The sequence below is a fragment of the Mandrillus leucophaeus genome, unplaced genomic scaffold, assembly GCF_000951045.1.
Source record: "Mandrillus leucophaeus isolate KB7577 unplaced genomic scaffold, Mleu.le_1.0 Scaffold10, whole genome shotgun sequence".
In the NCBI taxonomy this organism is placed as follows: Eukaryota; Metazoa; Chordata; class Mammalia; order Primates; family Cercopithecidae; genus Mandrillus; species Mandrillus leucophaeus.
Genome location: NW_012098098.1, coordinates 7,399,326 through 7,414,213, shown reverse-complemented (window position 1 = coordinate 7,414,213; position 14,888 = coordinate 7,399,326). Strand labels below are relative to the sequence as shown.

Genomic DNA, 14,888 nt, shown 5'->3' with positions numbered 1-14,888 from the left:
TCACCGTGTTAGCCAGGATGGTCTCGATCTCCTGACCTCATGATCCGCCCGCCTCAGCCTCCCAAAGTGCTGGGATTACAGGCGTGAGCCACCGCACCCGGCCCGCAAGCCATATTTTTAATTGAGTAACTTGCATAGATTTTTATTATGAATTGATTTCATTTGAACTGAGAGAAGCTCATGGAGGCAATTTTTTTTTTTGAGACAGAGTCTCATGCTTGTTGCCCAGGCTAGAGTGCAGTGGCGCAATCTTGGCTCACTGCAACCTCCGTCGTCCGGGTTCAAGCAATTCTCCTGCCTCAGCCTCCCAAGTAGCTGGGATTACAGGCGCCTGCCCCCATGCCTGGCTAATTTTTTGTATTTTTTAGTAGAGACAGGTTTTACTATGTTGGCCAGGCTGGTCTCAAACTCCTGACCTCAGGTGACCCACTCGTCTTGGCCTTCCAAAGTGCTGGGATTTCAGTGTGAGCCACTATATATATATATATTTGAGACGGAGTCTCGCTCTGTCGCCCAGGCTGTAGTGCAGTGGCGCAATCTCCACTCATCCCGGGTTCATGCCATTCTCCTGCCTCAGCCTCCCGTGTAGCTGGGACTACAGGCGCCCGCGACCACACCCGGCTAATTTTTGTATTTTTAGTAGAGACGGGGTTTCACCGTGTTAGCCAGGATGGTCTCGATCTTCTGACCTCGTGATCCGCCCGTCTCGGCCTCCTGAAGTGCTGGGATTGCAGGCGTGAGCCACCGTGCCCGGCATTGTTTTTTTTTGAGATGGAGTCTTGCTCTGTCGCCCAGGCTGGAGTGCAGTGGCACGATCTCGGCTCACTGCAAGCTCTGCGTGGAGGCAATGTTCACAAAACCGTTAGCACTGGCTGGGGCTGCAGTGCCTCGATAGTCTTTACTCAGACCAAGTGCACCAATTCCTAAGTGTAGCCTTTCAGTGATGTGCTTGTGCAGAGTGTGGGGGACATTGAGGAAAAGTTCCAGGGCTTAAGCAAGAGGTTGATAAATGTCAGGTGAGTCCTGTTTCTAAAAGCAAAGCGGTGTTCACCTTCAAATGATGGAGTTGGGCTGTGTGTGGCCCATTACCCTGGGCCAACATGGAGCTTCCGGCACGTGCTTAGACAGACGTGGTGTCTGGAGGGCTGGCTTGGGATTTCAGATGGGGAGCATAGAAAGTGGAGGTTCACGTTGGTGAATGAACATGTCCGCCTCTCAGCTGATCAGAAGAAGGTAGTGGATGGCTTCTGCCCCGTTTGTCATGACACATGCTCCACCACAAGGATTGCAAGCCACCTGCAGGGCGACTGGGGGATGTGTGCAGCCAGCAGGGTCCGTGGAATCGCACTTGATGGGAGGCGGAGCTCTCTAGGCCACAGCTGCCTCCCTCCTTTCAGGGTTCCCATCATCCCTAACTAGTTTCTCCATTTGCAGTTATATCGGCACAGGTGGCAGTGATTTCTGAAAGACTGAGGGCTGCCCTGGGCCACAATGAGGATGACAGCAGCGCTGAGATATCAAAGATTCAGCTCAGCATCAACGCGCCGAGACTGGAGCCACGGGAATACACGGTAGGTGTGGGGGCTCAGAACGAAGTAGGGGGTCTTCACCATTTTCCATTAGGCAGAAGCATTAGACTCAAGGAGCCTTCTCTCATTTTCTGTTTGACTTGCTCAGTTAGTGTGGTATCAGGTGTTCAGGGCCAGGCAGCAGTCTACCAGGGTCAGCCACCCTAGTCTGTTTGTGTATGAAGAGCTCCTTTTACATTTTATTTATTTATTTAATTTTGGAGACAGGGTCTTGCTTTGTTGCCCAGGCTGGAGTGCAGTGGTACAATCATGGCTCACTGCAGCCTCGACCCCCTGGGCTCAAGTGATCCTCTTGTCTCAGCCTCCCAAGTAGCTGGGACTACAGGCGTGCATCACTACACCTGGCTAATTTTTGCATTTTTTGTACAGATGGGGTTTCTCTGTGTTGCCTCGACTGGTGTAGAAGTCCTGAGGTCAAGTGATCTGTCTGCCTCGGCCTCTCAAAGTGTTGGGATTATAGGCATGAGACACTGTGCTTGGCCTTTTCTTTTTTTTTTTTTTTTTTTTGGAGACTGAGTCTTGCTCTGTTGCCCAGGCTGGAGTGCAGTGGCGTGATCTCGGCTCACTGCAACCTCCACCTCCTGGGCTCAAGCAGTTCTCCTGCCTCAGCTTCCTCGGTAGCTGGGATTACAGGTGCATACCACTATGCCCAGCTGATTTTTGTATTTTTAGTAAAGATGGGTTTCATCCTGTTGACCAGCTTGGGCTCAGCTGCCTCTTTAGAACATGCAACAGAGGCTGTTTGTGGCCCCAGAACCTAAGATATTTTTCTGGTGCCTTACACACAAGGTTTGCCAATCCTGCCTGCTGCTATAGAATTTTGTGCTTGGCAATTACATGAGGGCTGCTGTTCCCAGGATTGGGGAATGGGGGCCTGGATACCAGTTTGCATGGTAATGTGCCCTCCAAACATAAGCCTGTTTTGGAGTTCTGTTTGCAAAGCGGAATTGCGATGTCTGTGGCGGGAGAACTGGCCGGCTTCCTTCCTGCTGCTCCCGTCCCCGGGATGCTGTGCTCACAAGAACCGTGTCTCCACAGGCTGTGGACCTCCTGCTGACGTCTTTCTGTCAGAACCTGATGGCAGCCTCCAGTGTCGCTCCCCCGGAGAGGTGAAGGCGCAGGCGGCTTCCTGGGTGGTGGGGCTCCTCTGGGTGCCGCCTCCTGCTGGCCAAGGCTGCAGGCCAGGGATGCATGAGCTCGTCTCCGCGGGAGCACGCGGCGAGGCTGAGTTTCATCAAATAGGTCGCAGCAGAAGTCGGGAAGCACTGCAGAAGATGGGTTGTCTTCCAGAAAGACCGTTATTTTGGGGAACAGCTTGGCTGTTTCTTGGGCCGCTGGTGCCTGGGTTAGCTGTTGTAGGGATGTGCAGGACTGAATGGCCAGTACTGATGGTTTTGTGGCTGTCCCTGCAGGCAGGGCCCCTGGGCTACCCTCTTCATGAGGACCATGTGTGGACGCGTGCTCCCTGCAGTGCTCACCCGGCTCTGCCAGCTGCTCCATCACCAGGTGAGGCTCTGCTTCACGGGGCCACCCTTGGGGGCCCACTCTGAGGGCCAGGCTGCTGCTTCCCGGCTTGTCTTCAGTGCCTTGGAAAATTCCAGCTGGGAAGAGGGCTGTCTGCTCTGCCACCCTCGTTCTCGTTGCAGGGCCCAAGCCTGAGTGCCCCACATGTGCTGGGATTGGCTGCCCTGGCCGTGCACCTGGGTGAGTCCAGGTCTGCGCTCCCGGAGGTGGATGTGGGTCCTCCTGCCCCTGATGCTGGCCTTCCTGTCCCTGCACTCTTTGACAGCCTCCTGACCTGTAGGACGAGGGATTCCTTGCTCTTCTGCCTGAAGTGAGCTGTTCTTCCACAGTTGTGTCTTCTCTCCTCTCTCTAGAAAAGTGATGCATGCTCGTTTGATAAAATTGAAGAGACAGACATGCAGACATACCACCCAAAGATAACCACTTTTTAGCATTTTGGTGTATATCCTTCCAGAATTTTATCTGTCATATGTTTATAATATGTATGCATTTGTTTCTTTGTTCATAAAAATGAGATCATACTATACTAAACTGAAATTAATAGTAGATAGTAACTGTCTACATCGTTAAGCATTCTTTGATGTCCTGGTGAGAGCTGCTTTGTTTTGTCTTGGGGTTGTCTGGCCCTTGGTTGGACCAGCTTCCTCTGGTCAGGTTCTTCGGCACCCCGTGGTGAGCAGCTTCCCAGTGTGTACATGTACTCTTCAGGCTATTTCTCTAGGGCTCAGCAGGTGGGGCCATGTGCTGAGGTGAGGAAGGACCCTGTGGTCGAGAATGGTCTGCTCAGGGCCTCAAGGGCTCCCTGCAGCTGCCACGCAGAGGCAGAGGCCAGGACGGCACCCCTGCAGCTGCCACGCAGAGGCCAGGACGGCACCCCTGCAGCTGCCACGCAGAGGCAGAGGCCAGGACAGAAGGCTGGGAGACTCCAGTGGTCATTGCTCTCTGGAGCTTGGCTTGCAGCTCCTGGGTCTCTTGGGCAGAGGAAGCCGAGGTTGGGACAGAAGCCCTGTTGTGATGCTGGAGACCCTGTGAGGAAAGGGGAGAGCTGGCGTTATGACAGGGTCTGAACAACAGAGAACTTAGAAGAGGCTCAAGAAATGTACGTGGAGCAAGGAGAGGAAGTCAGATGGCAGCTGTGTGGATCCCACACCCTCAGACGTGGGCCATGGGGAGCAGGCAGTGGGTACTCCGGGGGTTCAGAGCCCCTCCCAGGCGCTTGGCCCCACCAAATAGTCCCCACTCACCCCAGGCCCCAAACACTGAGTGCTGGGTATTGGCATGAGAGGCACACGGCCGATGGAGAAGTTGGGAGCTGGTGAGGAGGGAGGCGTCTAGGTGACTTGGGGGAGACAGGGCCATCCCCTTTCAGGAACACAGAGATGCCTCAGGATATATATCCAAGTGAAGAAAGCAAAATACTGAACTCTGTCTCAGATGCTACTTTTTGCATAAGAAAGGGAGAATGAAATATATATTTGGTGTTTTTAGTTTTTTTTTTTTTTTTTTGAGACAGAGTCTCACTCTATCGTCTAGGCTAGAATGCAGTAGCATGATCTTGGCTCACTGCAACCTCCGCCTCCCGGGTTCAAGCAGTTCTTGTGCCTCAGCTTCTTGAGTAGCTGAGACTACAGGTGTGCACCACCATGCCCAGCTAGTTTATGTATTTTTAGTAGAGATGGGATTTTGCCATGTTGGCCAGGCTGGTCTTAAACTCCTGACCTCGGGTGATCTGCCCACCTTGGACTTCCAAAGTGTTAGGATTACAGGCGTGAGCATCACGCCAAGCTCAAATATGCATCTGAAAAACAGAAACATTAGACCCCTAAGAACACCATGACAGTGCTTTGGCATCTCCATTGCCTCATGGAATCTCACTCTGACGTTCTTGGTTACAAGTGAGAATTTTTCACATGGGTATTACTGTAGGTACGTATGTTGAGTAAATGAGACATTTCTTGCTGAGTCCCCCAGGCTGAAGTGATCCTCCCGCCTCAGCCTCCCAGTAGCTGAAACCACAGGCACATACCCGCACACCCAGTTAGTGAGAGATGGGGTCTCACTATGTTGCCCAAGCTGGTCCTGAACTTCTGGGTTTAAGTGATCCCCTGAGCTGTGATTGTGCCACTGCACTCCAGCGTGGGCATCAGAGTAAGGCCCTGTATCAAAGAAAAAATAAACCAAAGATTGGGCCAGGCACAGTGGCTAACGCTATAATCCCAGCACTTTGAGAGGCTGAGGTGGGCAGATCACTTGAGGTCAGGGGTTCGAGACCAGCCTGGCCAACATGGTGAAACCCCGTCTCTACTAAAAAAATTTAAAAATTGACTGGGTGCGGTGACTCATGTCTGTAATCCCAGCACTTTGGGAAGCCAAGGTGGGCGGATCGCGAAGTCAGGAGATCGAGACCATCTTGGCTAACACAGTGAAACCCCATCTCTACTAAAAATACAAAACATTAGCTGGGCATGGTGGCATGCGCCTGTAGTCCCAGCTACTCCGGAGGCTGAGGCAGGAGAATTGCTTGGAGCTGGGAGGCAGAGCTTGCAGTGAGCCGAAATCACGCCGCTCCACTCTGGCCTGGCAACAAAGCGAGACTCCGTCTCAAAAAAAAAAAAAACAATAACAGCAACAACGAAAAAATTAGTTGGGCACGGTGGGACAGCCTGTGATCCCATCTACCTGAGAGGCTGAGGCAGGAAAATCACTGGAACCCAGAGGCAGAGATTGCAGTGAGCCCAGGTGGTGCCACTGCACTCCAGCCTGAGCAACAGAGCGAGACTCAGTCTCAAAACAAACAAACCAAAAAACCAAGGACCAATGCTCAGGTCATCCAGTTTAGAATGCACTAAACTCAGTTTTGTGAAGTTGAAAGTAACTTTTTCCTTCATCCCTTATTTTGTATGGATAACATTTACATGTTATAATTTCTGTTTTCAGATTTTGTACAGCGGCAATTTCGTACTCTCTGTGCAAGTTTTCTTCCCAGTCACGAGATATTTTGCGCAGCTGCTTATCTCCAGGCCTTATTAAAAAGGTGGGTTCAGTCATTTCCTATTTTTCCATTCTGCTGTACGTTTCAGGTTTACGCAGCTTTCAGACCAGAAGGCCGAGGTCTGCTGCCGCCTCATGCCCATCTCAGGGCAGCTCCTGCGTCAGGCTGGCTGTTGTGGCCACCTCTACTGTCTGCTTGGGCAGCCTGACTGCTGAGCGCTGCCTTTCCTTCTGTTCTCTGAGTGTGAAGTGAAGTTGTATGAGGACAGCTACACATCTGTAGCTGTAAGGAAATAGATGTTGGTATTTATAGGAAAGATGAATTAAAAGATCAGTATTCATAAAAAGTATCTTTCTCTGGAAAGAAGAATACTCATTCGTCTCGTCTAGTAAATGTTCCTTACATTGTTCAGAAAAAGGAATTTTTTTTTTTTTTTTTTTAAAGATGGAGTGTTGCTCTGTAGCCCAGGCTGGAGTGCAGTGGTGCGATCTCGGCTCACTGCAGCCTCCACTTCCCAAGTTCAAGCAGTTCTCCTGCCTCAGCTTCCCAAGTGGGTGGAATTACAGGCACCTGCCACCACGCCCGGCTAATTGTTTTGTATATTTTTTAGTAGTGACAGTTTCACCATGTTGGCCAGACTGGTTTCAAACTCCTGACCTCAAGTGATCTGCCCACCTTGGCCTCCCAAAGTGCTAGGATTACAGGCATGAGCCACCGTGCCCGGCCCAGACAAAGGAATTTAAAGATGAGCATTGGAAACCCTGAATGTCAAAAGCAAAGGTGAAATGGCACTGAAACCAGTGTTGTCCTTTTATAGGATTTTAATGAACGCCTCAAGTATAAAATAGTGGTTTTTAGGCTGGGCTCGGTGGCTCACACCTGTAATTCCAACACTTTGGGAGGCCAACGTGGGTGGATCATCAGGTCGAGAGATTGAGATCAACCTGACTGACATGGTGAAACCCCGTCTCTACTAAAAATACAAAAATTAGCTGGGTGTGGTGGCGGGCACCTGTAATCCCAGCTACTTGGAAGGCTCAGGCAGGAGAATGGCGTGAACCCGGGAGGCGGAGCTTGCCAGTGAGCCGAGATTGCACCACTGCCCTCCAGCCTGGGCGACAGAGCGAGACTCCGCCTCAAATAAATAAATAAATAAACAAATAAATAAATAAATAGTGGTTTTCAACTGCAGGCTTCACATCGGAATCACCTGAGAAGCTTTTGAAACTACAGATTCCTGGCCCCTTTCCAGATAAATTAAGTCAGAATCTGGGAGCAGCCCCTGAGGATCCAGGGTGCACATATTTCCAGTTATTTCCTCTGAGGAACTTTGCCTCTGGTGCCAAGTTTTTAAAGAAAACATGGTGTTGGAGCTTAGGAGAGGGCAACATGGTCCCCACCCAGTGCACTGGGCAGGGACGGCAGTCCGGTTATAAACATAGGAGGCTCTCGTCTCCTCAGGGGCAGAGATGGACACGGTCACGTCCTTGGAGCAGTCCGGTTGTAAACATGGGAGGCTCTCGTCTCCTTAGAGGCAGAGATGGACACGGTCACGCAGCACCGATAGTGTGTCTCGCTTGTCCAGTGGTGTGCGCTTTTGGTGGCAACGCCATTCCTGGCAAAGGCCTAGAGATGGGCGGTTTCACGACCCAGGACCAAACCAGCCCTACCCCTGGGAGGCAGTTTTGTTCCTGCAATTCTGCTTCCAGACATTTAGCTCAAGGAAACAGTCAGATGGCAGGAACGTCTCTTCCCTGGAGCGCTGTGCACAGCCATGACCACTGAGGGGCTCTACACGCTCCCAGGAGCTGGACTGAGGTCTCCTGAATGTGGGGCTGTGTGTTGCCCCCTCCCAGGAGCTGGACTGAGGTCTCCTGAACGTGGGGTTGTGTGTTGCCCCCTCCCAGGGGCTGGACTGAGGTCTCCTGAACGTGGGGCTGTGTGTGTGGCTTGGCTGTTGATGGTCTGTTTCCACCTGAGCATTGGCTCAACCGCTCCCAGTGAAACTTGCATGATACTGTCTGTTTCAGTTTCAGTTCCTTGTGTTCAGATTGTTCTCAGAGGCCCGACAGCCTCTTTCTCAAGAGGACGCAGCCAGCCTTTCCTGGAGACCCTTGTACCTTCCTTCCGCAGACTGGCAGAGAGCTGCCCTCTCTCTCTGGACACACAGAACCTTCCGAGAGCTGTTGAAAGAGGAAGATGTTCATGTAGGTCACCGTTCCTTCCCCTGCATCGTGCCACATCCTGTGTGTGCAGACTGTCTCCTCAGAGGCAAGAACAGCAGCACCTAGGTGGTTTGATTGGAATCTTGACTGACATCTTTGTGGCCTCATGTGCCACAGAGACTGGGCACGGTGCTCACACCTGTGATCCCAGCACTGTGGGAGGCCAAGGCAGGTGGATCACCTGAACTCAGGAGTTTGAGACCAGCCCAGGCAGCATGGTGAAACCCCATCTCTACAAAAAAGGCAAAAATTAGCTGGGCGCAGTGATGTGCACCTGTAGTTCTAGCTGCTTGGGAGGCTGAGGCAGGAGAATCGCTTGAGCCTGGGAGGTGGAGGTTGCAGTGAGCCAAGATCACGCTACTCTAGTCCCACCTGGATGACACAGCGAGACCCTGACTCAAAAAAATAAATTAATAAATACAGAGAAACCCTGCTATACTTTCTGAGTTTCTCCCAACACAAACTTCTTTTTTTATTTTTAGTGATATGTTCTTTGAGACAATGTCTGGCTGTGTTCAGTGGTGCAGTCTTGGCTCACTGCAGCCTCTGCACGTTCAAGCGATTCTCGTACCTCAGCCTCTCCAGTAGTTGGGACTACAGGCGCCCGCCAGGCGCACAGGAGTGAGCCTAGAGACGCTGAGTGGCGTCTCTAGGTTAGTAGTACAAAAACCTCAAGGTTATTGTACTACTTTTTCTGCTTTTTTTATTGTTAACTATGTTAGCTACACAAAAGTAAGTATGATGCTGTGTTTTGATGTGAGGAATGATGACCAGGCGCAGTAGAAAAAGAAAAGGAGGCAGTGAATAGCTCTGTGCCCACCAGCAGCTCGGAGGGAATCTTCCTGCATTGCTCCCTTGGCTGTGCCGCATCTGTGGGTGTCCCTGTGCGGAGCTCGGTAGCTTCGGCTTTTACCCAGATAGGAGTGCGCGGCAGGAGTGTTGCTGCTTTTCCTGCAATGTGAGGTTTGGAGATTAGTCCACAAATCAACATATTGAAATTAGTCCCTGTTGATTCATGGAACTGTTTTTTGTTTTTTGTTTTTTGTTTTTTGTTTTTTGTTTTTTTTTGAGACGGAGTCTCGCTCTGTCGCCCAGGCTGGAGTGCAGTGGAACAATCTCGGCTCACTGCAAGCTCCGCCTCCCGGGTTCACGTCATTCTCCTGCCTCAGCCTCCCGAGTAGCTGGGACTACAGGCGCCCGCCACCTCGCCCAGCTAGTTTTTTGTATTTTTTAGTAGAGACGGGGTTTCACCGTATTAGCCAGGATGGTCTCGATCTCCTGACCTTGTGATCCGCCTGTCTCGGCCTTCCAAAGTGCTGGGATTACAGGCTTGAGCCACCGCGGCCGGCCCATGGAACTGTTTTAAGATTTACAAACAGGAAACATGTTAACACAAGTCGGATGCCATGGCTCATGCCTACAATCCCAGCACTTTGGTAAACCGAGGCGGAAGGATCACCTGAGCTCAGTTCAAAACCAACCTGGTCAACATAGTGAGACCTTGTCTCTACTAAAATTTTATTTTATTTATTTTTTTGAGACGGAGTCTCACTCTGTCGCCCAGGCTGGAGTGCTGTGGCGCGATCTCAGCTCACTGCAAGCTCTTCCTTCCGGGTTCACGCCATTCTCCTGCCTCAGCCTCTCAAGTAGCTGGGTCTACAGGTGCCCGCCACCACGCCCAGCTAATTTTTAGTATTTTTAGTGGAGACGGGGTTTCACCGTGTTAGCCAGGATGGTCTCGATCTCCTGACCTCATGATCCGCCTGCCTCAGCCTCCCAAAGTGCTGGGATTACAGGTATGAACCACCGTGCTTGGCCTACTAAAAATGTTTTTAAAAAACTTACTTGGTCATGGTGATGTGCACCTGCAGTCCCAGCCATCTGAGAGGCTGAGGGGGAGGATGCTGGAGTCCAGGAGGCAGAGCCAGCCACGAGCTACGATTGTATCACTGCACACACTCCAGCCTGGGCAGCAGACCCTGTTTCCAAAAATAAATGAAGGTATGCTACTGTGAATAGCTGTAGAATGTTGTTGTTTTCTTTTTTCTTTTTTTTTCCTTTTTATAGATCTCACTCTGTTGCTTACTGCAGCCTTGACCTCCTGGGCTCAAGCGATCCTCCCGCCTCAGCCTCCCAAGAGGCTGGAACCACACACATGTGCCACCATGCCTGGCTGATTTTTAAATCTTTTGTAGAGACGGGGTCTTGCCATGTTGCCTAGGCTCAAGCAATCTGCTGGCCTCAGCCTCCCAAAGTGCTGGGATTACAGGCATGAGCCACCGTACCCAGGCAATTTTTAAATGAGATGGGGTCTTACTGTGTTGCCCAGACTAAAATAGCCGTTTTATACTTGGAAATAAAGGATTACAGTGCTAACATCTTTGTGCTAGGGAAATCTTGTAAGAAACAATTCTTGACAAAACTAAAGTTTCTTTCCTGTAGAACTCTCAGCTGCAATTTCATTATAACACAGGGACACGGAGGGCTGCGTATGAGATGAAATGACAAACTGTTTTATAAACCTGCGGGTGGATTGTGTGTTCTGTCCTCATTGTATTGAATTGCTCCCTTTCTCTCAGTTAACTTACCAAGACTGGTTACACCTGGAGCTGGAAATTCAACCTGAAGCTGATGCTCTTTCAGATACTGAACGGTATGTGTTGAAAAGAGCTGCCCTGGCCAGGCGTGATGGCTCACACCTATAATCCCAGCACTTTGGGAGGCTGAGGCAGGAGGATCTCTTGAATCCAGGAGTTTGAGGTCAGCCTGGGCAACACAGGGAAACTCCATCTCTACAAAAAATAGAAAAGGAATCAGCTGGGCGTGCGGCACATGCCAGTCATCACAGCCGGCTGGGAGGCAGAGCAGGAACACTGCTTGAGCCTGGAAGGCAGAGGGTGCGGCAAGCTGAGATCACACCACTGCACTTTAGCCTGGGCAGCAGAGTGAGATCCAATCTCAGAAGAAAAAGGAGCTTCCCTTTAAAATGTTCCACAGTTTTCTACACTGTCTTAAAGCCTATGTTTTGACATTTTATCCTCAATTTAATGTTTTGTTTAACTGTTAATCTTTGAGCACAATTTTAATTGGTTTTTTTGTTTTGTTTTTTTTTGGTGTCAGGATTTATTAAAGCGAAATTGAACGTAAAGTTTCCACGTGGTGGGGGCACCCAGGAGGGTTGCCCAATTTCAATTGTTATTCCTTTATTTAAGAAACATTTACTGAGCTCCTACCATGTGGTAGACACTTCTAGAGTGTTCTAGAAGCAGCGAGTATAGAGGGAAAGAGACAAGGCTGCTCATATGGCACCTGTGTATCGAGGGCAGATGTGGCACATCGAGGGCACCCACTTAGACTTCACCCTGCCCTGGCTGGGCTGTGGCTGCTCTCCAGGAGCTGTACACCTGCGTCCTGGCCCTGGCAACACGCAGGTAGACAGAGAAGTAGATTAAAGGTAGGAATGAGCTCTGGAGATACCAGACAGGGCCGTGTGAGAGGAAATGACCAGGGAGGAGAAGAGGCTGGTGTGGAGCAGGTGGTGCAGAGTTTGAGGAGAGGTGCTGGCCTTAACATGGGGGCACTAGGAAGTGGGTAAATGAAGCACTGAACCCCCCCTAGGTCCCAGGGCTGATGACTGAGACCACTGGAGAGGTCAGTTGTGCTGTTGTGGACATAGGAGTAGGGAGCCCAGAGGACCCTTGGGTTTGAGGGTGTGGAGTTTAGGGTGGAGGTCCGGGAGAGGGGAATGTGGTCACTGCAGACAGGCAGCATCCTGCTGGGTACATGAGCCTCGGGGTGCCTGCCACACCCAGACTCAGGAGAGGGTTGGCATCAGCCACCCTGTGTTCGTCGTCCTTCTGGCCGTCAGGGGCCCTCCAGGCACATGCAGCCCTGTCTCCTGCGCCTGGATCCTGGCATCAGATTCTGGATGAAACCAATAGAAGTAACAGGAAAAGGAAAACGGGGGCCACAAAAACAACAACTCGCTGCTGCCTGTGGCAAAACGGGTGCCGATGGTTCGGGTTTGTGCCAAGCCCGCTCTGCAGGTGCTTCCTCCACACGCTCCCGTTTCTCCTCCTGGCTCCTCTCCGGGTGGAATCTAAGGAGGTCGGAGGGAGGGGCTGGTCTGCTACGTGGGGTCGTGAGGACCTCTCCTTACCACTCAGGTCACTGCTACGTGGAAGTCGTGTTGAGATGTGTTCCTGGGATTTTCTTTCTTTTCTCAATTACTTAAGTGATACTTAGATACATTCTGTGCCAGTTCCAGACAGTGTGGGTAGAGCACACACCCCTTAGCACTCACATTTGCATGGTTGCATTTTCCTGGTTTTGGCTCTTTCTGTGTAAATGGATTGCAGTATTGATGGTTCTGTGCACTGCAGATTTGTTTGTTTGTTTGAGTCAGGGTCTCACCCTGTTGGCCAGGCTGGCGTACAGTGTTGCAGTCATGGCTCACTGCAGCCTCCCTCTCCAGAGCTCAAGCGATCCGCCTGCCTCAGCCTCCTCAGTAGCTGGGACCACAGGCGGGCACCACTATGCCCAGCTAATTTTTTATTTTTGGTAGGAATGGGGTCTCCCTATGTTGCTCATGCTGATGTCAACCTCCTGGGCGCAAGCGATTCTCCCACCTTGGCCTCCTCCCACAGTGCTGGGATTATAGGTGTAGCCACCACAGTTTTGAGTGAGTGTGTCCTTGAGCCCTTTCCTGTCCATATGCACAGAGCCCACAGTCTGGACGCAGGTTGCTTCACCATCCCCTGCCGGTGGGCCTGTGAGTAGCTCAGGTGCCCTCAGGTGACTTTACAGCCTACACTTTTGTGCTTGCCTGTTCTGTTCACCAAGCTCATCCGCTATGTGGCCAGCAGTTACCCAGTGGGATGTCATCCTGAGTGGCCTTTGATCAGTGGAAGGGGGGCGGTTCACAAAGGCCACTCCTGAGACCAGGCCTTTCCCACAGCCCCAAGCACCCCACCCTGCAGACAGTGAGGTCTCATTCCTACTCCGAGGTCCCGAGCCGCCAGTCTCAACCCAGCTCTCACTAGTGCTGTGTGTTCCTTACTGTGGGCCTACTCCCTGGTTATGGGGAACTGCTGGTCGCGAAGCATTTCTCAGAATTGACGTCAGTGTTTGCTGTTCCAGGCAGGACTTCCACCAGTGGGCGATCTATGAGCACTTTCTCCCTAAGTCCTCGGCTTCAGGAGGCTGTGACGGAGACCTGGAGGCTGCGTGTACCATTCTTGTCAACGCTCTGATGGATTTCCACCAAAGGTTAGCAGCACACACTGTTTTAGGGTTCCCTAGAGGAACACAACTAATAGGATATATACAAAGGGGAGTTTTTGGCCTTGCTGGCCGCCGATTAGATGGTGCCCACCCAGATTAAGGGTGGGTCTGCCTTTCCCAGCCCAGACCCAAATGTGAATCTCCTTTGGTAACACCCTCACAGACATACACCCAGGATCAACATTTTGCATCCTTCAACCCAGTCCAGCCGACACTCAGTGTTAACCGTCACACACCAATGAGGCCTTACTTGAAATCATGGCAGCTCTAAGAATACATTTTTCTCTCACTCCAATTGTGTTATGCAAAGTACACTCTAGCATATCACATGGCAAATCTAAGTCAGTACAAAATAAAGGCAAGCTTCCTTAATCGGTTATTTCTTTATATGTATAGACTTGTTAAGTGCAAAAACTTTGGGCCGGGCATGGTGGCTCACACCTGTAATCCCAGCACTTTGGGAGGCTGAGGTGGGTGGATCCCCTGAGATTAGGAGTTCGAGACCCAGCCTCCCCAACATGGTAAAACCCCATCTCTACTAAAAATACAAAAATTAGCTGGGCGTGGTGGCGTGCGCCTGTAGGCACAGCTACTTAGGAGGCTGAGGCAGCAGGATTGCTTGAACCCAGGAGGCAGAGGTTGCAGTGAGCCGACTGGGCGACAGAGCAAGACCCGTCTCAAAAAAAAAAAAAAAATGGCAACAGCGTTGTTTTTCTGTTCTGTCACCTGGTATTCAAGGTGAGCAAGTGTGAAGCACGGCACAAATGGCCTAGCAGATACTGGGCCTCTCTGCATCTGAGAGGGATTCTCAGGACAGAACAGTTCCTGAGGTGTTACGTGTGGGCCAGAAGGATGTACGGAGTGGACCTGGGGCTGTGTTCCCAGCCGCTCTTGCCTGCAGCTCCAAACTATTGTGTTACAGCTTCAGCATTCAGTACAGATGGCAAGTGTGTATGCACCTTCCCTCCATGTCCCCTGCCTGTGGCAACCAGGAATCCATTTTCTGTTCATGGATTTGCCTTTTTTGCATATTTAATATAAACAGAGTCACATAGTATGTGGCCCTTTGTGTCTGGCTTACTTGGCTGAGCAGAATGTTTCTGAGGCTCATCCGTGTTGTAGCACATATCAGCACACCCTTCCTTCTTATGGCCGACTGACGCTCACAGAAGGTGTGGGGGCTGCATCGGCACACCCTTCCTTATGGCTGACTGATGCTCACAGGTGTGTAGGCTGTACCAGCACACCCTTTCTTTTTTTTTTTTTTTTTTTTTT

At 51.0% G+C, this 14,888-nt stretch overlaps 1 protein-coding gene across 3 annotated transcripts in view; it reads left to right on the top strand.

Annotated features, from left to right (window-relative positions):
• The window catches only part of FANCA (Fanconi anemia, complementation group A), an 86,674-nt gene that overhangs the window by 49,256 nt on the left and 22,530 nt on the right, over positions 1-14,888 (top strand). For all 3 annotated transcript variants that reach the window (XM_011972110.1, XM_011972119.1, XM_011972104.1), the window contains exons 22-29: positions 1,435-1,571; positions 2,628-2,698; positions 3,002-3,095; positions 3,236-3,423; positions 6,051-6,147; positions 8,136-8,312; positions 10,910-10,983; positions 13,470-13,598. In XM_011972110.1, the coding sequence (XP_011827500.1) occupies positions 1,435-1,571; positions 2,628-2,698; positions 3,002-3,095; positions 3,236-3,423; positions 6,051-6,147; positions 8,136-8,312; positions 10,910-10,983; positions 13,470-13,598 (967 nt within the window). The remainder of the gene's footprint in view (positions 1-1,434; positions 1,572-2,627; positions 2,699-3,001; positions 3,096-3,235; positions 3,424-6,050; positions 6,148-8,135; positions 8,313-10,909; positions 10,984-13,469; positions 13,599-14,888) is intronic.